Below are 24,457 nucleotides of genomic sequence, written 5' to 3'. Positions count from 1 at the left end.
CTCAAACTCCTGACCTCAAGTGATTTGCCCACCTTGGCCTACCAAAGAGACAGGATTATAGGCGTGAGCCACCACACCCGGCCCACGTTGTGCTTTCTTGAAGTCAGACTATATATCTAAACCCCAACCCCGTATAAGATTGTTTGTAAGCACGCTGTGTTTTCTTGAAGTCAGACTATAGAGCCAGGATGAATTAATTGTCCATAATGCCATACATGGCCCTATCCACAGCCATATGCTTTCTGCTTATCTATCGTATAGAATTATATGTGGGAAAACAGATCGAGAAGATTAAAGTATGATAATCTTTTGATATTTGGTACTCAGTGATCTCTCTGACCTTCTGAAGTGGAGCATACTCAGGAAGCTGATTTCTTCTAGTTTTATTGGATTCTCAGAATGTTCAAAGTATCCACCTCACACCTCTCGCGGAAATTCTCCCTTTGCAGCCAGGATTATGACTTTACAGAGGGAAAAAGATACGGCAGCTACTAGTGGCTAGTGTACAGGCCCCAGAAGATGGCAGAAGTTGTTCTAATGCTTGTTAAGGATACTGTAAGGTCAGAGAAGCAATGCCAACAATCCCACCATTGTCACACCCCTGCTGCAGCCCCCTTTAGGACACCACAGAAAGTCTACAGAGTAACACGGGGACAACAAGAGGCCACATACTCCATGCTGGGGCATAAGGTGGGCACGACAATTTTTCACTCCTTGGTCTGAGTAAGCGAGCCTTGAGGTATCAAACCATTATGTTTGAGTGTTTGGAAGGCCACGCCATCTATCCTCTCACCCAGGGCAGGAATTCTTGCTCCCACCTTTCCTTTCCTGAAGGCAAAATAGGAAGAACAAGGACGTGTACTCAAGTCCCCAAAGAATGGCAGGATGCCCTCAGTGGAGGCAGACTGTATTTAAATGCAATTCACCTCTTTGGGGTCTAGGAAAAGCCACCCGTAGGTTCATTTGCTGGGAAACACGGTCTGCGTGGCTGAGGCAGTGGACACCAGGGTTGTGGCCTTGCCAAGAGCTGACTTTCTCCGGAGGTCTGTCTGCTGTCCGGAGTGGCAGCCGCTTCGGTGGGCAAATAGGACGGTCATCTCTGGGCCCAGGGACGCTGCTTCAGGCTGGGACGCCTTGAGGGTGGCCGGCTGTTCAGGCTTTCCGGAGGTGGGATGGGAGGTGTAATATTTGGTGGGAGGAGGGCTGTAATTCTGAAATCTCACGGTTTTGACTTGCTGCGAGAGAGAGGAAATGGACACAGGTGAGGTGGGAGATGTCTATTTCCCTATGCTTGTCCCCACTTGAAATGCCTCATTTATGCATTCATTCTGCAAATATCTGTGCCTACCACGAGTGTCAAGTGCTATGATGGAGGAAGTACAAGATGCTGAGAATGCAGAGGAGCATCTAACAGTGGAGAAGCCAGGGAAGTCTTCCCAGAGGCTTTCAATTGAGAACCACAAAAGGATTAGGACTTATCTGGGAGAAATAGCATAGGCCACCGCCTATGAAAACAGCCTGAGGCCAGAGGGTATGATCCCTTCTGGAAGATAAAAGAAATTTACCTTGCCTCTCTCCTCTCTACGTACTATTAAGGCCAATCTCAAGGCTTTCCTTTTCTTTGAGGCTTCTCTCCTGATGACTCCACTTAGAGATTTCCATAATGGCCTTATAAATCCTTAGAGCACAGTTTGCAAACTGAACACCTGCTGGCTGAATTTAGCCTGCAGAATGTTTGAGGGTTTGATCGACTTGCCAACACACAAAATTGAGAGATTGCATATAAAATCAGAATTTCATATGTCTCGTAAAAAAAAAAATCAAAGCTCTGGCACACTGGGCCTATGCCTCATTCTGACAACAGCTGACTGGACCTGAGAAGCAGTGCCCCCTTTACATGAGATGCGAGGTCTCTAGTTTGTGCCAATTCCCCCTCTTCCTCTTTCCTTTCACCTCTCCTAGCCTGTTATATATCTGCCGGGTACCTATAGGTACAGTATTTGCTTTAGCCAGTCTCTCTCTTAGGGCCTAATAAAGCGTTCCATGGTACTGCTCAGGAATGATGTCTTTCTTCCATGTAATTCAATCCTAGTGTCCCCTACTAAGATCTGAGTTTCTTCATACTTTCTGACCCTCGTCATATCTAGCCAAGGTCTGGGCATTTATGAAATGCTTATAGTTGTATCTAAAAGCTTGGAATAATAGGCAACTGGGGCCTAGAAAACTCTGAATTATTTCTGTAATTCGGAATAAGAACTCCCAACCTTTATATCTGTCGATGCTTTTTCCAACACCTTTCCCTATGAGCTTATAGCTTAGCAGTAAGAGCATGAGTTTTGTATCAGATCTGGATTCTACTTCACACTTATGTGTCAACTGTGTGGTCTTGGGTAATGTTCTTTAACTTCCTGAGCTGCCATTTTCTAATTTTAAAATGAGGAAGAAACTAACGCCTATTTGAGAGGGTTGTTGTCAGGATTAAATAGATGGGACACATGAAGTACTCAGCACCGTGTCAGCCAGCTTGTTAGTATTCGGTAACTGATTAACCAATGGGGGAATCACATCCTCTTTCTGTCGTGAGGGGAATGGACGATGATGGTGGAATGATGCTGATGGCAGTGGTGATGGAGGTGGTAATGGTGATGATGTGATGATGATGGTGATGTTCCATAATTTAAAAGACAGCAATAAGCATCACTTAACTTTCTTACTGCCTTCTCTTGCCACCATCCCTCCTGCTTCACAGATATTACTGAGAACATAAGCCTTTTACAAAAACTCTTATGTCTTCTAGTGGGAAAAGTCCTGAACTAGAAGTTAACAGATCTGACCTCTGCCACGGAGGTCACAATAAGGTAGTTGCCGTCATTATCATTCAGTGTCACCTCGATGTCACTTACATTATCCTGTGCCTCAGTTGCCTCTTTTATACAATGCATAATTATGTGTCAAACCCTATGTACCTATGTAAGCACTTTACATATCTCATTTAATCTCCACTCCAATACTGTGTGGCCACTACTTTTTCTACTTCCATTTTACAGATTATGCAAAGTAAGTGTCTCAGAAGGGTGAAGTATTTTGATCAAAGTCACCCAGCTAGCAAGCAGCAGAGCTGGAATTCAAAACAAGATTCGTCTAATGCCAAAGTCATGCTTTTTTTTCAAGCCACTTTTGGGCCTCAAAAGATGTACAAAATATTCAGGAAACAGAAAGGTGAATCAGTAACACATGTAGGGAGGGCGTGGGTGATGTGGGGATGTTGGCCGTGGCTCGGTGGGGAGTTGGAGGGGAGGAGTGTTGTATGTGAGGATTCTTTCAAGGTTGCAATTTTGGTTCTTTGTTCACCAACACTAAAATCTCAGAGCTGAGACACTATGCATAGTAGGTGATCGAAAGAGTCGGGCCCCCAATGTCACTCTGATCCTACCTTTTCGATGCCATTTCTTGAGTTTTCTGGTTTCACCAGGATGGATGGTGGGGCAGATGCAGGTGGTTTTGGCAGAGGCTCACTCTTGATGGGGATTTCCTTGTCTTCCATGATGAGGGAGCTGGCTGCTGAGTGGATCCGGGCCTCGCTGCCCCTGCTGATGCACGTGAGGGCGGGCTCCCCCGCGAGGGCAGGCTTGGACCCCATGTCTACCACCATGGTCGAGGGGGAGGAGGGGACCCCCTGTGGCTGGTAGAATTGGAACTGCTGAGGCCGAACAACCATGGTGGGGCTGCGTCTGAGGGAGCCTACCACGAGAGTGGGGATCCCGGACTGGATGGGTCTCTGCAGGGATCCATCTGAGGAATTATAGGACAGAAAAATCAGCAGCAGGGGCGGCTGGCAGTAGGTTGGGTGGGGCTGGGTAAGCAGTGCATCCTGATATCCCAGAATAGACGAGTGCTTTCCTCATCTGACTGCACTCACTCTCTCTCGGAGTCTTTCAAAGGTGACTTTATTCTTTTTTTAGTGCTGTTTGCTGATGCTGGCAGCAAATAGCTCTCCGGCTGAATGGTGTGTGTGTGTGTGTGTGTGTGTGTATGTGCATAGGGGAGCTGTCAGAAGGTATATTGCTTCCATTTGCCTTGTGATCACACACACACACACACACACACACACACACACACACACACACCATGTGAAGCAGACACAGAGGCAGGCAGACCAAATAGGAAACAAATTACAGAGAGACAGGAGATAGAAGAAATTGAGAAACACAAAGGAGAGGCAACCAAGAAGAATGAGAAAGAGGAAAAGGAGAAAGAGGAGGAGAGAGGAAAACTCTGCCCAGCGACTTGCTGTGAAAATCCTAACAGAAGCTTTAGGCATGTGGCGGGTGGGGTTGCTTTTGTCGGGGCTGCAGGGAGAAAGGGTGAGTGGAAATAACTGTGATTGTTAGGCTAGCACAACAGCAGATAGAGGCAAATTTGGAAAGGTTACTCCACAGTTAGTGCTGTGAGGATGGGCTTTGCAATGTCTCATGACAGAGCATCTGGAATCGGACCTCCTCCTGGAGAGCCTGGGATGAGTTAAGTCACGTCACCTCTCTGTACCTTCGTTCTCTCATTTGTAAACTGGAGATAATAACAGTACATCATTGGGCTGCTGTGAGAACTGCATTCTATCAGGTATGCAAAGTGTTAGGATAGTGCCTGGAACATGATAAATGCCGCATGTTTGTTAGCTCTTATTATTTTTGGGTAAAGGATTGCATATCCTAAAAATGCAAGGTCCAAGAGCTTGATTTTGTCCCTTCCTGAGCTCATTCTTCTTCTTCTCTCTTTCTCTTTTTTTTTTTTTTTTTTAAATTGAGATGGTCCTGTCTCAGGAAAAGGTCATTTCTTCCCCTCAAATTCTCTGGAAGGCAGGAGATCCCCGTCCCTTGGACATATGTCCTGTAGGTGACCTGGGGAATCTGGAGTTCATTGCATTCTGTGGGGAGGTGGAGGAGATACCTCTGAGAAACACAATGGGCCATTTCTCCATAAGGGCTCCACAGCATTTAGAGAGCTGTAGGTTTTGTCCCAGCCAGAGTTGTTAGTCCTTTGTGACACTCCACGGACTCGAGTTTGAATCAAAGTTATTTGTGTCCAACACAGAGGGTCTGAGCCAAGGCCACGTTGGCATTGTGACTTCTTATCAAGCCAGTTGTGTACATGAAAAGCAGGACACTTGCTAAACACAGTCGGTGTCCTCAGCTGCTGCAAGCAAGCCAGTCACCATTTACACAAGTGTGACCTTTCAATTTAGACATTTATTTCTCCACTGACAGCCCTGTGAGGTTCACGCGGTCAATTCTCCTACCATTTCTCTTTGCTCTGGAGAGACTGATAGCTTGCCAGCCTCACCTTGGGAAAAGAGAGAAAGAGAAAGCCTCTGGGACCTGGGAAGTCAAAGCAGTACCAGGCAGACATGTCCTTAGGCTCTTGTAAATGTGTGAAAAATTGGCTTTATGCCTTATCTATTTATCTTGTCAATTCCTAATTTCCAAGAGATTTAATGCTTTCTTATTACATGTGCATACAATGCAAGCAGTCAAGCCTCCATGCCAATCAAGATTTTGCAAAGGTGGAGAGGAAGTATGTTAAGGAAAGTGTGAACAATTGCTTTCAGGATGCAACTCTGCATACCTAAGTGGTCTAGACTGAGTGTGAACATTTCTTCTTTTTTTAAATCAAATATATGTAGATACTAACAGCCCAGACTGGAGTGCAGGAGGAGATTGTAGCTCACTGCAGTCTCAACCTCTCCGGCTCAAGCCATCCTTCTGCCTCAGCCCCAAAAGTAGCTGAGACCACAGGCATGTGCCACCATACTTGGCTTGTTCTTTTAATATTTTTAGAGATGAGGTCTCACTATACTGCCCAGGCTGGTCTTGAACTCCTGAGCTCAAGTGATCTTCCCACCTCAGCCTCCCGAAGTGCTAGGATTGCAGGTGCGAGCCACACACATTCAGCCGTGTATGAACATTTCAACCTTAAGTGAGTTCGTGCTCTGGATGGACCAAAGATGATCTTGATTGTAGTAGCAATGATAGTAATAAAAAATATTATAAAAAACTAAAGTTTCCTGACAGATTACTATGTGCCAGGCACTGTGCTATCAGCCATATATGGGTTGTTTTGTTAAGTTAACCCTGATGAGGTAGGAATTTTTATTTCCCATTTACAGAAGAGTGAACTGAAGGCGGAAGAAGTTAGTCATTTTCCCAAGACTGTTGTGGTGGGATTACTTATTGTGTGTGTGTGTTGTGGGGAGAGGTAGAGGGAGGTACAGGAAGGTGATGGAGGGAGGCATGGTTGAGTGGAGTGAAGTGCCCAGAATTGTGGGACTGGTGGTCAAACAGGCTGTCAGATGAAGGCACTGGCCAGTGAAGCTAAGATATGTGCTTTCTTTTTAAGGGGAGATCTTTCCTTAAAAAGGGGCATATTGTCCCACACGTTACTCTTCTGCCTTGACCAATCATACTGCGTTTTCATGTTAATTCATCTTTTAAGATCACAAGAGAGATTAGAGAGCTTAGTTTAATTCAAGGAACACAGAACAAATCATATTTACTGGGCTTGGCTTGTTTTCTTCTACAGAATATAAGAAAATAAAATCTTGATGTTTTGTAGAAGAATTGGGTTTCAAACACTTTTTACAACGCCTGAAAAGGAAATCTTATGGAGAAGTTCACTATGTGAAGAGACAAAAGCATGGTTCTTGAGAATCGGTATGTATTGCCATGTGTGTAACGTGGATGTTATGATGGTAAAAATAAAGCAAGGTGCAGAATAATGCAGTGAATATTGTTAACAGGTATGTGTGTTTCCTATCTATCTAAGGAAGAGAACTTGAGACTCAGGGTTAAGGATATGAGGGAGATTTGCTTTTGTACAGTTTGTATACTGTAAACCTTTTTTAAAAAGTTCTATGCATTCATTACTTAAATAACAGTGGGAATCAGGGGCTCTGATCACTGCCTCCTTAATCCTCATTTCCAACTCCCATGCCCTGCCCACCCACCCCATCCTTCTGTTTCTCTTGTGGCAGCCTCTGAGGGATTCCCTGCGGTACAGTTTGAGAAGCACTGACCCAGCAAATGCTTTCATCACTCTAAATAAGAGCCAGTGTCCACGTTGGCCATGTTCTAATTATGTGTTGGCACTCAGGGCTGCCATCACCCCAATCATTCAACAAGCATGTATGAAGTAACCTAGGGCCGTGACCTTGAGTTAGTATGACTTCATTCAATAAAACTCATCATTTGGGAATTGTACAATACCCTTTGCAGGGGCTTAGTTTAAAGCCAAGATCCTGTTTTTGCAAAAAGCATCCTGTGTACCCCGGGGTCAGATCCCCCCATCACTTAGCTCTAGGCACGTACCTCTCTGCCACCACTTACTCTTTCTCATGCTGCTCCGCCCTTTCCGAAGAGACCCTTGTCCTAAAGTCCCAGGGCTGGCTGTGCTCTTCACGGGGTTGACTATGGCAGTGGGCACAAAGACGGATTTGAATGGATGGCTTTGCCGGGGATCACCTTCTGAAATGCTGCCTTGGGAGGACACAGAGGAGGTGGATAACGTCCATGTGGCATAAAGACCAGGGCTCCGGGAGTCTGGAAAACTAGAGGTCTTTCTGGTTTTGGACATTTTTTTTTTTAAGAGAAGAAATAGAGAAAGAAAATGTTCAGTCAAGAGTCCTATTTAAAAACCTATCAGCTCCCAACCACATACCAAATGTGGCTACTTCTCACCTTCTTCCCACCCATACACACCCGTTTTGTCAACTACAGGCTTAACTAAAGTTGGCCCCACCTCTCTACACCCAGATAACTGTGAGGGTGTGCTGAGGGAAGGAAGGGGGCTCATATCAAGGCCTTGGTGGAGTTAGAAGACTTGAATTTCATCCTTTTTCACTCTAGTTCTGATCATTCCTCACCCCACATCCCTTTAGCCCTTAAGCTCAGATGATGTTTTGTAGAAGAATTTTGTATGTGTTTATTTTGTTTTACGGTGGCCATTTCTTGTGGAGCCAGTGACTTTCACAAATTCCAAAGTCTTTGAAGGCAGAGATTTCATATGACTTATATCTCTGTGTTCTGCATATACTGTGGATCAATAAACATTTGTTAAATGGCTGCCATGCTGCTTTCAGCACTGACACATCATTTTGGCTAACACATATAGAGGGCTTACTGTATGCCAGATATTGGCCAAGTACTTTGCCCATATTTTCTCGTGGGTTCTTTACAATAGTCTTCTAAGGTAGGTACTCTTAGTGCCACTATTTTATCAATAAAAAACACAAAGACTTACAGTTGGTTGCCCAAGCAACTACTTAAACCCAGGTCTAGGCTGGCTCTCTGTTCTTACCAGTGAGCTACACCACTTCCTGGCTAGTTGGAACATTCATCATTTGGTGGCAGGAAAAGTCCTTTATTCTGCCTGAAATAAATGAACTAAAGCAGCTGGTAGGCCCTACACATGCCTCCATAAGACTTTAATTCTTCAGCCTTGGGCTATGATTTTCAAGAATTGCATTAAAGTTTTATGAAACAACAACCCCTTATCCACTGTTTCCAGCCTGCAGCTCCCTGAACTCCATGGGGAGTGACTGTCATTTTACATGCCTTTCTTGCCCTTTTACCAACCCATTCCCAACATCACATTTCCTATTGAGCAGTCCATTAATCACCTTGTCACCCTGTTGATTAAGTAACCTCTGCTAATTTCCTGGGAATAACCAACTCAACTAAGACCCCAGCACAGAGATGCCAAGTGGTTTCCTTCTTACCAATGCCTCCAAGTTTTCCTTTAGGTCATTTACCCTCATTTCTCCTTTCTCTCTTTGTCTCTACTTCTTTTGATCGACAAAGTAGTATGTAGTTTAACAACAAGCCAGTATTGTATAACGATAAGTAAGGCATTGTTTGTGGTCAATGCTGCCCAAGAAGTATATTCAACCAAATGCTGTAGGAACTGATGCTCGCAGCAAGGGGACTTCTACCCATAGCTGTCTACCCAACCTGTTTGGTCCCCATTGTGGTGTAGTCAGTGAAAACGAGTAGGGTCATTCATTAGAGACAGGTCAGGCTATATTCTGGGGACAAGGCCTGGGCAGTGGGGAGAAATCCCCAGCATTGGCTTCCATGGCAGAGTGCAGCTGATCTGCCTATTTTGAACAGAGGCCTCAAGGTGTTGGATGCTGCAAAGTGGATTGGAAATAGGAAAGACAAGTTCCAAAATTTTCCCAGCAGTAGTAGTAGTAGCAGCAGCAGCAGCAGCAGCAGCAAGGGCAGAATACAGCTAATTAGGCCCACACCAGCCTTATTCCATCAGTCCCTTTTATGAATGACTGTTTATAGACCAAGGTGTGACCTCATTTTTCTGAGCTCAACACTGAGCTGGATTCCAGGAACTCCTAAATCCCAAGTCCCCCATCCAACGCTGAGTACCTCTATGTCTTTTGGCAGAAAGCTCAGCACTTATCTAGCACTTTCTTCCAATGTCAAAACACTTTGCTATCATTTTTAATCCCCGTGACACCCCCAGACCTGCAGACATTATGATCTTTGTTTTCCAGATGGAGGGACTGAAAGACATTCTGGGTTTAGGTGGGAAGAGTGGATGTTGCCTCTGATTTGTTCCACTGTGCACATCCCTGCATCCTTTTCTCTAACTAGGATGTTAGCCCTTAAGAGGTGGCCCAATATTCAAAAAGGGCATCACAAACAGCAGCTCTGCTGTGTTCACCACTGGCAGCAGCCTCCCAGTAAGGAGGCTTGTCAAGTTGGACCTTGACAATTTTTGTATAGCTCTGTGTAGAGTTAAAGACAAATGAGTTGTGGCTCATTTGTCACTTTTCTCCACCCATAAGGCACCAGGTAGGCACATATGTCTGTGAAAGTTGCAAGAAAGAGGAAGACCCTGGCTAATTGGGCAGAAGGGAATTTATTAGGAGGACAGGAAGAAGAGTAGAAGACTTGGAAACAAGATCCAAGAAGGCTACAGGGAGCTCAGCAGCAGGAAGAGTCCAATCATGTGCTGTGGCTGGTGCTCTCACTATGAATGGTCTTCAACTTTACCCACATCTTTTCCTCCCTTGTTCAAGTTTCCAAGTCCCAAGAGGGAGTGTCATATTGGCTGAGCCTGACCCTTAGCTGTGGTGATGAGTTGAGGAGGAGGAGGATTACATTTCTTCAGCCTCTGAAAAGAAAGGAAACCTCTGCCTCCCACCAAGACTACACACAATAGAGGAGACCCAAAGGGATGTTGCTGCTATTAAAGAGGGATTTAGATGCTGGACAGATGAAAACTTGACAAATGTTCTGTATAACCTGAGGATCTGGGAAGAGGCAACATGGTGGCGGAGATTTAGCTGTGGTCAATAACAGCTGGACAGGTTGGTGTCATCATCTAGCACAGAGGGCTGGACCACAGAGTAGCACAACAGCCTTTTCCTCTCCTGGTAGCTGAAAGGCTCACTTGCTGACTCTTAAATTGAAATCCTAGCATTCTGGTCAATTATAATCTCTAGTTTATCCCCAAATTCTGGCTGGCTCAGTTCATTAGGGGATGATGTTAATAAGAGCATAGGCTCAAATGCTCACATCTTTGGGCCCTGGCTATTTTATAAAAGGCTGCAGTATACACCAAGGGGGCTGGATGGCAGTGAAAAGCCATCACTACAAACAGAAGACAAAGGCTAGGGGGAAAAGGACCCAAACACAGAGAATCAAAGAGCAGAAAGGGGCCTTGCACATGTAGCTCCATCCACTCAGTTCTTATACAAAACTTGCTAATAGTAGCAGAAACTCAACTGACAAAGGACAGTATTATTCATCCCTGAGACATGGGAAGAAGTAAACTTCCCACCAAGGAAAGGGTGGTTAAGAACAAGGGTTACCTGCACGCAGATAGACGGGCTGGGTATATATCATTCATGTCGGAGATTAGTGGGGATGGGAGCTTTCTTCGTTTTTTTCCATCAGAGGGATCATCAAGGAAAAAGTATAAACACGTTGAAAGCATTGATCCTCTGCCACCTAAGAACCCTCAGGAGCATATCCTCTAATATGCACTTGTTCTTCTTCAGGATGTTGGTTCCCCATACACAAAACCATGCCTCAGTGTTAGCAGCACCTCAATATCTGCATATGTTCAGATTTCCTTGAACTGGGAGTGAGGGGAGAACTCAATGGCAACCTATTGTGCTGAAACTCCATCCATTGCCTGACACGTAGGCATCTCACAAGGGGTGAGTAGAGATGCTCATGACTTGCCCAAGAACACAATAGACTGACCTCGGCCAAGGAGAGAAATGAAAACTGGAGCTTTGAAATATACTGGGATGAAATTCTATACACACTCTACTTAGGATGACCACACAGCTTGATTTTCCCAGGAGAGTCTCAGTTGATATCTGCCCAAAAGTGTCCTAATTTGGATGATTAAGCATATGGTCACTCTTATTCTATTGAGTCTTTGATGGTGTAAGCAAGATTTGGGACTAAGGCCTAATGGATAAGCAAACGCCCTAGTCGTAGGGATGGGTCCTAGGGAATTCATGTTAAAGCCATGGAGAAAACTTTTCATAAATTAGGGTAGGCATCCTCCTTGCATCTCACTGTCAGTTCTAGGCCATTTCCCACCCTCTTCAATACTTCCCAGCTTTGACTCATATTATTAGGCTCAGCTACCCACCACTCCACCTTCCTGCAGTCAGCATTTACTCTCCAAGTTTCTCCTCTCACTCCTTGAAGATTTCAGCTTCTGGCTTGTTGTCACTCTCTGGATACAACTCATCCCACCATGATGATCTCATCTCGTTTCAGGGTTTTAAATAGCATCTCAAGGCTGGAGTTCTCTCTTAAATGCTAAACTCATACATTCAGCTGCTTACCAACATTTTTACTTGGATTATTAAGAGGCATCTCAGGCTTAGTCTGCTGTGAACTAAGCTTTTACTTCCCTCCATACCCCAAAACACGCTCCTTTTATGGAGCAGTCGCTATCTCATTTAAAGGCAACTCCATCTTCCAGTCACTCAGGGAAAACAACTTGGTCTCACCTTGGATCCTCTATTCTTTCACATCTGACATTTTATCTGTTAGAAAACCCTATTGTCTAAGGTATATTCAGAATCTAACCACTTCTCCCTACCTCCACAGCTAACACCTTGGTTCAATTCACCATCACCTCTCCCCAAGATTATAATATCTTCTTAGCTAGTTTTTCTGCTTCCACCTTTTCCTTTGTATAGTTTATTCTCAACCCAGGAAATAGAGGGATTCTGGTTAAATGTAACTAAGATTATGTCACTCTTCTGCTCAAAACCCAGCAACAGGCTTAAAGCCAAACCCCTCATTATGACCTAGGAAATTCTTTATGACCTGGCTACCCCATTACCAGTCTGGTCTCCTTTCTAATCTCCCCCTTGCTTGCTCTAATCCAATCCTCTTGGCTTCATGTAACCTCTGTCCTCCTGGTTCAAGCAATTCTCCTGCCCCAGCCTCCCCAGTAGCTGGGATTACAGGCATCCACCATCACGTCCGGCTAATTTTTGTATTTTTAGTAGAGATGAGGTTTTGCCATGTTGGCCAGGCTGGTCTCAAACTCCTGACCTCAGGTGATCCACCCACCTTGGCCTCTCAAAGTGTTAGGATCACAGGCGTGAGCCACTGTGCCCAGCCTACTACAGGACCTTTGTTTGTACTTGCTGTTTCTTTAGCCTGGACATTTCCCTCAGAGATCTACACAGCTTGGTTCCTGCCTTCCTTCTTACTTCTCAGCAAAGCCATCTCTGACCAACCCAAGTAAAATGTAACCACCCCCAACAATCCTATCATCCTTTCCTAATTTTTTGTTAGCCAGTATAATTAACACATCATATAGATTACTTAAATATCTTGGCTTTAAAAATATTCGTCTTTCCCACTACAATGTAAGCTCCTGTAAGCAGGAATTTTGTATATTTTGTTTACTGGTATTTCTCCAGTGCCTGGAAAAGTTCCTGCCATGTAGTTAGCACTCAATATTTGCCAAATAAAAGAATTAAAGCATCAATTGTAGACCTCAGTTTACCCTTAGTTATTTTACAACTTTGTAACCAATTTCAAGAACTTTCCTTTGAAAGGAATAGCTATGATCTTTCATCCCGACTTTCTGCCACATGAAGAAATCTTTTTATACAACCTTAGATCTATGAGGACTCAGGCCGACTTTGCCTGCGCTCTTTCTAAAAAGAGTCCACCATCTCACCAGCTAGCCTGGTTGGAAAAATCTATGCACTAGAAAATGCTGCCTTTTATTGAACCAAGATGTTCTTGAACATCTTAGTTTACTGAACCGAGACCAGTTGCATACACTGGTCCACTCCACTGCCCCCTCTCAGAACAAATTGACTGCCCTATTTACACAGTATATTACGATCCCTCTGCCCCTTGTCTTCTACAGGTTAAATAATCCCAGTTTTTTTATCGGTTTCTCCCACGATGTAGTTTGCTGTCTCCTCACCATTATTGCTGCCCTCCTCTGGATGCAGCGCCTCACCTAAATGAAGGTCCGCAAAAGTGGGCATATGACTAGGTCTGACCCCCACAGAGTACAATGGGGCCCTTTCCCTGTGATTGTGACCCTCTGGTATGTCATAAAGACAGTACTTGATGTGTGGTGGTAGCCTCACTGCCTTGAGACAGGATTTGCTTGGGCTGATGTGGGGTGGAGGCAGGAGGAGTCATGGATAGTTTTGGGGTCTGGGTGCATTTGTGGCAGTGGTATGAGGTGGCAAGACAAAGAGGGGGTCAGCGACATGAATAGTATGCCACACAATGTAAAAGATCGGGAAAAGCTGTGAGGGAGGAGGCCCTGCAGCGTGACTAGCATTTCATCTTGGGTGTGGAGGAAGAGGTCGGGGTCTGAGTTCATGGAAACTCTGATTAGGGGTCACTCTAGCAGCCTGAGAAGTTTCCCAAGGTGCTCTGGGGAAGTCATCTGACCACATTTTCCCATCACGCCACTAGATGGAGCATTGGGATAGAGGATGTGAAGTGGGGTTCCTGGGATTTGTGCAGAAGAAAACCTGACATCCAGTTCTTGAGCAAGTTGCTTAACTCTGCACACCATTTTCATCTGGAGCGTAATATCTACCTTACAGGATTCTTGGGCACAGCCAGTGAGCTAAGAGATGCAAAAGTGCTTGTAAGCTGTGAAGGGCTACAAAAAAGATAACTAGTTTTGCTATTTTGTTTAAAAGAGATAGGCGAGTTATAGAGCAAAAAGCACTTTCTTGGCCTGTTTGCTGAAAGAGCATTGGGTCCTCCACCAGTTCAACCTACCAATGGCCCCTGGCCTAGGGTGGCCTGAGCTCCCAAAGTCTGGGATTGGAGGTGACGCACCTGAAAATGGGGATGACGTAATTGTTTGGGAAGATGCCGACTCGCCCGGTGACCAAGGAGACGCCCCTGAGCCAGCCGTCCTGGCACTTCCCCAGGACCCTGACACCTTCTCCCTTTTGCAGGTCCAGCTCATCGGGTCCATGGGCTGAGTAGGAGTGCAGGGCTACAAACCTGGGAAGACACAGAGAACTGGTGAGGAAGGAAGATGTGCCTGATGGGGTGCATGGAGCGGGGGAATGGTGGAGGGAGACTGCCCAGTGGTTAGCAATAAGAAACTTCTTGGCTGAGCAGGTGCAGTGGCTCTCACCTGTAATTCCAGCACTTTGGGAGGCCGTGGCAGGTGGATCACCTGAGGTCACGAGTTCGAGACCAGCCTGGCTAACATGGCGAAATACCATCTCTACTAAAAATACAAACAATTAGCTGGGCATGGTGGCACGCGCCTGTGGTCCCAGCTACTCGGGAGGCTGACGTAGGAGAATCACTTGAACCCAGGAGGCGGCGGCGGCTGCAGTGAGCCGAGATCGAGCCACTGCACTCCAGCCTGGGCAACAGAGTGAGACTCTGTGTCAAAAAACAAAACAAACACCGCCCCGCCCCAACAAAACAAAACAACAAAGAACCTTCTTAACACAGAAACCTGGACATGTAAGGCAGATAAACGTGGAACACCTTTGTTGAAATAGTGGTGGAGAAGGCCAGGTCCCTGCCTTCATCTCGCCATCATCCTCCATACAGTGCACAGCAGCAAATCACTAATGTAGGCCAATCTCGGCACTTTAACCATGGGGAAACAGGCCTCGAACAAGGAAAGGAGTTTGCGACCGGAATTCATGTCAGAGACGAGCCTCAAACCTAGAAGGTGCTGCTCTACCTAGGATGCTTTTGCACTAGTGCTTGCTGGGTCCCCAAGGAAATGGTGGCAGCCAGCAAGGCTCAGGGGAATAAGAGGTCGGCGTAGAAGCCTCTCTGATCCAGAAAGCAGGGACATGTTTGACTCCCAGGAGTGGCCTGAGGAGCCAACTTAATGTAGGCAGGGAAGTAGACGTTGGGAAGTGGGAGGCAGGGGTTAAGTTTTGGTTTTGGCACCCAGGGGAATCCTGGCTGCGTGGCGGGACTGTGAAACTGGCCTGTGTCATGGCAGAAAGTCCTCAACTTAGAGCAGAGACTTTGCTCCCTGAAGTCCATACAGGAATCAGGCAGGTAATATCCAGGTATGAGTCGGAGGGGTAAAGGCAATCAGGACGGCTGAGGCTGTGGAGGTGAGAATAGCTACCTGATCCAAGGCGTTCAGGAAACAATCCATTGGTTTGCCAGACTCAGAGGTCACCAGTATATGGCCCCCAGGCATCTCAGACGTCAGGAAGCCCTTCCAGACTCTAAGGACTATGAGACACTGGAACATTTTATCAAAGGGAATGGGCGAATGTTCTCTACAAGGTTTTTTTGTTTTTTCTTTCTAAAATGCTATATTTAGTTTTTGCTGATTACTAAAACAACATCTATTTATGACCCAACATTTTGAATCTAAAGCAAGACAATAGAAATTGCTCAATACCAATCTCCCAGTGATGTTGTGGTATATAATCTTCCAGTCTCTTTCTACTTTTGTAATATAATGATCTAAGAGTGATGTGGTTTGCTAATTTGTGTTGTCTTTTTTTTTTTTTTTTTTGAGACAGGGTCTCACTCTGTGGCCCAGGCTGGAGTGCAGTGGGATGATTGTAGCTCACTGAAGCCTCAAACTCCTGGGCTGAAGTCATCCTCCTGCCTCAGCCTTCTAAGTAGCAAGGAAAACATGTGCACAACCATTCCTGGCTAATTTTTAAATGTCTTTGTAGAGATGGGGTTTCACTATGTTGCTCAGGCGGGTCTGGAACTCCTGGGTTCAAGCAATCCTCCTGCCTCAGCCTACTGAAGTGCTGGGATTACAGGTGTGAGCCACTGCACCTGGCCCTAATTTCTGGTTTTCACCATTATTTCACTTGGAAGTGGTAAAGGAAGGTGACCTATTGTCTCTCTGGATGGGATGGTTTGGGAATGGTGATGCTAGATCACCACTGTACATGGTAAAGATGACCCCTTTGTGCCAGACTGGGGTGAAGGGATGAGCCTTTTACTCACATGTTTGCTGAGAGGTGTTGCTGGGAGCCAGGCAGACTGACCATGGCTGTGCAATGTCCTGGAGAGACAGGTGCGGGGTGATAAGTGCTGACCTGCACAGACAGAAAAGACAGCCAAGCAGAACCAGTGAATGCCACAACCCAGGCCCACAGCAAACAGAGCAGCTACACAGAAAGACCTGACACAGCTGAAAACCAACAGCCATGCCCGGTGCCACCCATTGTGCGTCCTCTCTATGGTTTGTGGCTGTGGGCACAGGGAGGTGGGGAGGAGCTGGTTTATGGCCTGCTGGGGTGGCATACCAGGACTGCATTCCAAAAGACTGCTCAGATAGGGTGGAAGATGAAGAGCCGTCCAATTTACAGTCCACAGGGCACTAGCAGGCTCCTCCTCCTGTCCCTCTTCCTATCCCACCCATCTCCCTCTATGAAAACCTGCTCTTGGAAAATGAAACAGTGGATAATATTGATTCAGAACTGAACGCTTGCAAGGCAGTTTGAAATGCTTTGTAAGTATCAGCTAAGTTAATCCTTATTAAAGGAACTGTTGTAATCCCCATATTTGGATGAAAAACTGAGACAAAGACAGAAAGAAAGGTTACACAATTAGTATGAAACAAAGAAAATCTAAAATCAGGCAGTCCAAGTTCTGAGTCCATACTCATTATCGACTATTGCTGGAATTACACACACACCCACCCACCCACCCACACACACGCCTATCCAACGAGTTATAGAAGTTGAATTTGAATCCCTTTCACTTTTTCAGGATAAAAGAGGAAACAATAATGGTAAAATGATAAAAGCTCCTGGAAGGCTGGGCTCAGTAGCTCATGCTTATAAACCTAGCACTTTGGGAGGCTGAGATGGAAGGATTGCTTGAACCCAGGAGTTCTAGACCAGCCTGGGGAAACCATAGGAGACCCCATCTCTTATAAAAAATTAGCTGGTTTTGATGGGCAGGCCTGTCCTTACCAGCTGCTTCAGGACGCGCTGGAGATGGGAGGTTCGCTTGAAGCTGGGAGGGTGAAAGCCTACCAGTGGGAGACCATGATTGGTGCACCTGCCTCACAATCTGGGGTGAAAGGGAGCGTGGACCTCTCTCAAAAAAAAAAAAAAAAAAAAAAAAAAGGTTTCCTGGAAACTCCGCCCCTATCTATCCTAGGCTTTGGCAAACATATTGATCTTGCCTTACTTTCTTCCCCGAGCACATATCACCGAATTATGAGGTTTCCCTTGGCTAGATTGTAATTCCGCATCCCAATGAGGGCCAGGGACTATTCCAGTCCCGGTTCATCATTGGATATTCCCTGCATGCCAACGTGTATTGGGTAAGCTTAAAGAACAAGGATGAGTAAAAGGATGATGAAAGGTCTTCCCTTACCTAGTACAGCCAAGGATAATGGACCTTCCCTCCATGTCCCCATCCCAGAGGTAATACTTCGTTTTTCAAGTTCCTCTATGATCGCGGTTTTACCACTGTGTGTGCCTTTTTACAGGACTAATGCCCACCTGCTTGTGGTATAGACTATTGTACGTGTATTATGTGTTTAATGCAAGTGTGAGTGGCATTATTAAGATACCTATGGTGCCCTTGTTTGAGGCAAATGTGTATGATCTTGCCTCAAAGCCCGATGCATCCCAATTCCAGTATACTGTGTGGATGGGATTTGGGCCCATTGCAAATCCTGGTTTTTTGTTCCACACATTGTGAACATGTGTGACATGGATTGATGTGGTGGTATGCCTGCAGGTGCTGCGTGAGATTGCAGACACAATTGCCTAATGGATTGTAAATATCTGTAGGAGATTCTGTGTGTATGCACGTGAACTCTAGAGGTGTGTACAGGTATGCCCACCATGTAATTTTGTACATGTGTCTGTATCAATGATTGTGTAAATGTATATGTGGTCATGTATGTATTTGTGACAGTCCAAAGATCAAGGTGTAGGATCAAAAAACCACTTTAGTCAAATAATAAGTGTTGGTGAGGAGGTATAAAAATGGAAACCCTCATACATTGCTGGTTGGAATGTAAAATGGTACAGCCTCTTTGCAGAACAGTCTGGCAATTCCTGATATGATTAAACATAGGATTACTATATAACTCAATAAATCCATTTCTAGTATATGCCCAAAAGAAATGAAAACATGTGTCTACACAAAAACTTATAGAAATGTTTTAGCAGCATTATTCATAATAACCCAAAGAGGGAAACAACTCAAATGTCTACTCATTGATGAGTAGATAAAGAAAATACGGTATAACCATACAATGAAGTATTATTCAGCCATAAAGAAGAATGAATTATTGATACATAAGAGAACATGAATGAACCTTGAAAACATTATACTAAGTGAAAGAAGCCAGACACAAAAGACCACATATTATTTGATTCCATGTATATGAAATGTCCAGAATAAGTCAATCTACAGAGGTAGAAAATAGATGATCATTTCCAAGGGTTGGGATGATGGTGAATATGAGGTGATAGCTAAAGGGCACAAGGTTTCTTTTTGAAGTGATAGAATATCCTAAAATTGTAATGGTAATGGCTATACATCTGTGAATATACTAAAAACCACTGAGTTGTATACCTTAAATGGGTGAATTGTATGGTAGGTGAATTATATCTCAATAATAAAGAATTAAGAAGAACGAAACCATTCCACAATCACCCTCCTGAGGTACTCTTAGCACTACATAAAATGTTCTGAGTTTGTAATCAGATATTGTTACACTGGTTCCTTCAAACAGACATGACAAGGAGCTGGCTTTGGGCTAGGCTGCTCCTTGCCTATGACTGGGGAAGGTAAACCCCTACAGGGTTTATGTTTGTGGAAACTGTTGAAGCACTGATTAAACGGGATGGACTTCACTTAACACTCTTGGATTTCCAATATTATGTTTGAGTAAAGGAACTGCTATCCACAAACACCATTAATCCTTTAGGGAGGGGAAAGATGCCAGAATGCAAAGCCATCTTCCATTACACTAGGGTCTGTCTTTTTACTTCTCTGGGCCTTTATCTGGGGAGGGCATGTTTCCCCCATTTGGAATAGTAAGCCTGGCCAGGAGAGTAATCTGTGGGCTTGTGATGGAGTTATTTCTAATAGGGAATGGGAAAGGATGTTAGTTTCTCAGGTTTTAAAGTGTCCTGGAGGAGAAGAGAAAGGATGACATGAGAAGGAGGAGGAAGGAGACAATGAAGAAGAGGGGTGAGGGGGAGATAGTGGAAAACCCTGAGAACAGAATAGGGTAAAACTAGAACAGAGATACTGTGGGAGAACGGTAGCTCCAGAGGGACAGAGTGAGGAAGGAAGGAGAAAAGAGGGAGATAAAAACAGTTTGAACAGGCCATGTTGGAAAACAGATTGGCCATTTTTTATAAAGTTAATTATACACTTTCCATACCACTCAGCAATTGTACTCACAAATATTTACTTGAGCAATGAAAACATATGTCCATACAAGGACCTATACATGAATGTTCAGAACAACTTCATTCATTTTAATGAAACACTAGAAACACCCCAAATGCCCATCAACTGGTGAATCACCTGGCAAATTGTGGTATAACCACAGCGGTGTACTCCTTAGTGATGCATGCAACAGCAGGATGTATCTTAACATTGCCCTAAGTGAAAGATGCAGGACGCTGAAGAATATATACTATGTAATGCCAATTATATAAACTTTTTAAAAAAGAAGCCATAACTATAGTGACAGAAAACAGATTAAGGGTTGACAGGAGCCAGGGTGAGGAGAGAGAATTGATAGCAAAGGGGCACAAGAGAGCTTTTTGAGATGATGCAAACGTCTGCTATCTTGATGTTGGTAGTGATTACATACTGTATACGTTTACCAAAAATTATTGAACTGTATACTCAAAATGCTTAAATGTTATTGTATATAATTAAACATCAATAAAGCTGTTAAAAAACGTGAATACATTATCTAGTTAAGGCCACAGGAAACATCCGAGTGACCTTAGCTTGAGTCAGCTCGAGGTCTGGAATTAGTGAGGAAGGGGATGAGAATCACTTAGCTTCATAGAGGGCAGCTAGCAAGTAACCCTCATGGTAAGGGGCCACCTGAATAGGAGAGAAACCAAGAACAGGAACCTATGGATCAGAGGCTCAATAAGGCAAAGGAAAAATGAACGAATGAATGACTGGAGAAACAGGCAAAGAGAACAAGATAGACATAGGCAGAGAAGAGAGAAACTGGGTGGGAGAGAAGACAGGCAGAACAAGACAGAAAGGAAGGCCCCACCCGGTAAGTGAAGACAACCAGACAGATGGCTAGCTTCTGAGGAAGCAAGTCTGCTCCTGTCACTGGGATCGAAGAAGGAGGCCCAACCTTTCTGAGTGAATGGGCCTGGCCCTGGTTCATTTCCCTGGGGTCAAGTGTGACCTCAGGTGCCCATGCCACAAGGGGTTTTTAAGGCTGGATGGGAGGTTCTCCACCAACTGATGCTCCCTGGCACAGGGTTCCAAGTCCTGAGCAAGATCAGGGTAAGTATGGGTGTGTGGGTGTGGTGGGGAAGGGCATTCTTGCTGAAATCTAAACACATTTTTTCCCTCCCTTTTGAAGGAAATGACTCATTTAAAATAAGTCTTTATCAACCACAGCAGAATCCACAGCTATATGGCTTCTGGGAATTTCCAGGTCTTCAGGTGCTAAGTGAGGGAGGAAAAGGGTATGAAGCCTCCTGGCACAGAGTTGCTGGCAATGCTCTGCCCTGCTGGTCCTGCTGTCTTCACCATCAGCCACGCAGGGATAGAAAATGCAGTTACCTCTTAGGAGTCCAGGGAGGAGGTCTAACTTAGGACTCAGGCCAATGGCTCTACAATCTACCAGGACCTATGATCTTGGACAAGTGGTTGAATTCTGTGGATCCTCCATTTCTTCAAAATCTATAAAATGGGGCAATGATGGTATTTCTCTTTTAGAGTTGTTATGAGGTTTAAGTAAAACAATGCATGTAAATTATTTAGCACAGGATTTGACACACTATAAGTGTTCAATAGATACTACTCATTTTGATCTGCAAAGAGATTAGTTACTGTGTAGGGTGGGGACAGAGTGGGTGGAGTACCTCTTATGGGACAGCCTGGCAAGGTCTTGGACTGAAAGCAGGACCCAAGAATGTGGTGGGTATGGGGAGGAGTGCCTGTAGCAACCTTGCTCCTCTCTTCTAGCAGAAAACCTCCCCACTTTTCCAAATGTAAGTTTGTTTTTCTCCACTCCGTGCTGTGGCTCTCAGCTATTTCCTCCAGGGCTTTGCCTTTTGGTAACTTGGCGGGTATGGGGTGACTATCTTCCCAGTGGAGTGTGAACTACTCTAGAGCTGGTTATGGTGCTACACCTGGTATTCCCCAAAACTAACAAGGGCCTTGAACCTACAGTGTTCACTCAGGGTTGAGAGAAGGGCTACATTTTATTTTATTTTTTATTTTTTTGAGACAGAGTCTTGCTTTGTCACCCAGGCGACAGTGCCATGATGCAATCATGGCTCACTGCAGCCTCAACCTCCCAGGCTCAATCGATCCTCCCCCCTCAGCCTCCTGAGTAGCTGGGACTACAGAGGTGCAACACCATGCCCAGATAGTTTTTTATATTTTTTGTAGAAATGGGGTTCCACCATGTTGCCCAGGCTGGTCTCCAACTCCTGGGCTCAAGCAATATGCCCTCGGCCTCCCAAAGTGCTGGGATTACAAGCATGAGCCACTGCTCCTGGCCTAGGGCTGCATTTCAGAGAGAGAAAATTAGGTATTGGTGGTTTCTGTACCCACCACTAGGGACAATCTGGAGCTGACCATCTGACTTTATAAAGTTAAAAGCTCGTTCCCCTCTATAGACTCAAAACAAGTTAAGAGCCACATTTGGTAATTGCTGTGTGTGGACCTTCTTGCATCCTAGGCACTGTGCTAGGCACTGGGGTTACTGCAATAAGCAAGACACACAGGGCTCCATTCTCATGTGGAGCTCACAGTGTATGCCAGGAAGCTCCTGTAACATACTATGTAACATATTCATACTCAGTGACACCTATGACTATGCTGTGTAAGCCTGCGCATATTGGGGTTGGGGAAGATCGGGATGCTCTGGGAGCTAGCAGGAGAGGCTTGCCTGGACCTCCAAGGGCTGCTTCACCTCACATGCTAATTTATACATGGGCCCCATGGTCATTACCCCCATGTTTTTTTTTCTTTTTTTTTTTTTTTTGAGACGGAGTCTCGCTCTGTCGCCCAAGCTGGAGTGCAGTGGCCGGATCTCAGCTCACTGCAAGCTCCGCCTCTCGGGTTCACGCCATTCTCCTGCCTCAGCCTCCCGAGTAGCTGGGACTACAGGTGCCCGCCACCTCGCCCGGCTAGTTTTGTACTTTTAGTAGAGACGGGGTTTCACCGTGTTAGCCAGGATGGTCTCGATCTCCTGACCTCGTGATCCGCCCACCTCGGCCTCCCAAAGTGCTGGGATTACAGGCTTGAGCCACTGCGCCCGGCCTACCCCCATTTTTATAGATGGGGAAACTGAGATAAAAAGATTTCACAACTTTCAGGAAGTGGCCAAATGGGTGGACAGCTTGATACCAGAAGCAAGGACCCTCGGCTCAGAGTCCTTTCGGTAGAGCCCAAGGTTAACATTTCCAGATCTCAGTGTGGCTGAAGGGGTCATATAGAGGAGGCATATGTGTTTATGTTCGCGGACAGGAACCACCGTTCCTGTCAGGTGTCCCTAGTCATACAGAATAGGTCTGCAGGCAGGTGGGATATGAAGCTGTTTGTGCTTGTTTTTCTTTTCCTTTCCCTGACAGGGCAGAGCTGAGGGAGTCAGAGCTCCAGTTGCCAGGCGGCTATCAGCCCTTCACCATCTACGGCTGTCTCAGGGCCAGCCCCACCTGCGACCCTCCCTGTTCTTAATGAGCAAGGAGCAGCCACCCAGAGTTATTTATTTGTCCTGAGAGTAAAAACACTGTCTGAGAGAGAGAACTCATTTATGAGCTGTCAGCAGGTCCCTTTAGGTTCATCTCAAAAATACTTTTTTTTCCCGAAGTACACGGCTAGGTCTGCAGGGGCTATATTGCATAACGCTGTGAAGACTACTGAATTTACACTTCCCAAGGAGTCAGCAAAATTTGGAAGATCCTCTGTGATCTGCTCCCATTTTGCTCTCCAGCCTCACCTTTCTCCATTCCCTTCTCCCCCACTTCAGTGGGGTCTTTTCTTAGTTCTTTGAGCAGGCCACACCCGTGACCTTGTGCCTCTCCTGGCCACCCCCCTACCCTGTTACTTCCCACTTCCCACTTCTGGTCTGACTGTAACTTCCCTTTGTTATTAAAATGTAAAATTATAAATATATTATGCATACAGATAAGTGTATATATTTTGTGTATCATTTAAAGAATAATAATATAACAGATACCTGCATACATACCACCCATAAAACAGATACCTGCATACATACCATCCGACTTAAGAAACACAAAAAAATAGAAGTTGAATATTGTGCTTAGAAGCCCTCTGCGTATTCCCCCATAATCAAGTCTCTCTCCCAAGTTATCCCAGAGGTAACTACAATGCTGAAGTTTGTGTTAATCATTCCGAGGCTTTTCTATGTTGTTACCACCTTGGCATATATCCCTAAACAGTATGCTGTTTAGTTTTGTCTATCTGTGAACATTGTATGAATGGACTCACAATGTGTGTATTTTGTGACTCGCATCTTTTGCTTAATGGGAAGTTTTTGCATATATTTATGGCTAATTTTCACTGCTGATTCTTGTATTTCATTCTGTGACTATACCGCCATTTATGTGTCATTTGGGCAATTTTCAGTTTGGGGCTGTTATGAGTGATGTTACTATGAACATTTTTGTACATGTCCCCTGTGCACATGTGCAAGAATTTCTCCAGGATATACATCTAGGAGTGGAATTGATGGGCCGTAGGGTATG

At 45.1% G+C, this 24,457-nt stretch overlaps 1 protein-coding gene across 4 annotated transcripts in view; it reads right to left on the bottom strand.

Annotated features, from left to right (window-relative positions):
• Positions 1-346: 346 nt before the first annotated feature.
• The window catches only part of SH3RF2 (SH3 domain containing ring finger 2), a 126,159-nt gene continuing 102,048 nt past the window's right edge, over positions 347-24,457 (bottom strand). For 3 of the 4 annotated variants that reach the window (XM_017872225.1, XM_017872212.1, XM_017872220.1), the window contains 5 exons: positions 16,497-16,588; positions 14,373-14,543; positions 7,362-7,612; positions 3,434-3,792; positions 347-1,235 (listed from right to left, as the gene is read on the bottom strand). In XM_017872225.1, the coding sequence (XP_017727714.1) occupies positions 960-1,235; positions 3,434-3,792; positions 7,362-7,612; positions 14,373-14,543; positions 16,497-16,588 (1,149 nt within the window). In that variant the 3' untranslated portion in view covers positions 347-959. The remainder of the gene's footprint in view (positions 1,236-3,433; positions 3,793-7,361; positions 7,613-14,372; positions 14,544-16,496; positions 16,589-24,457) is intronic. The other variant, XM_017872229.1, reaches the window with a different exon arrangement.

This window comes from Rhinopithecus bieti, unplaced genomic scaffold (assembly GCF_001698545.2).
Source record: "Rhinopithecus bieti isolate Rb0 unplaced genomic scaffold, ASM169854v2 scaffold_757, whole genome shotgun sequence".
In the NCBI taxonomy this organism is placed as follows: Eukaryota; Metazoa; Chordata; class Mammalia; order Primates; family Cercopithecidae; genus Rhinopithecus; species Rhinopithecus bieti.
Note: the sequence above shows the minus strand (reverse complement) of the source record. Positions and strands in the feature narration are given on the sequence as shown.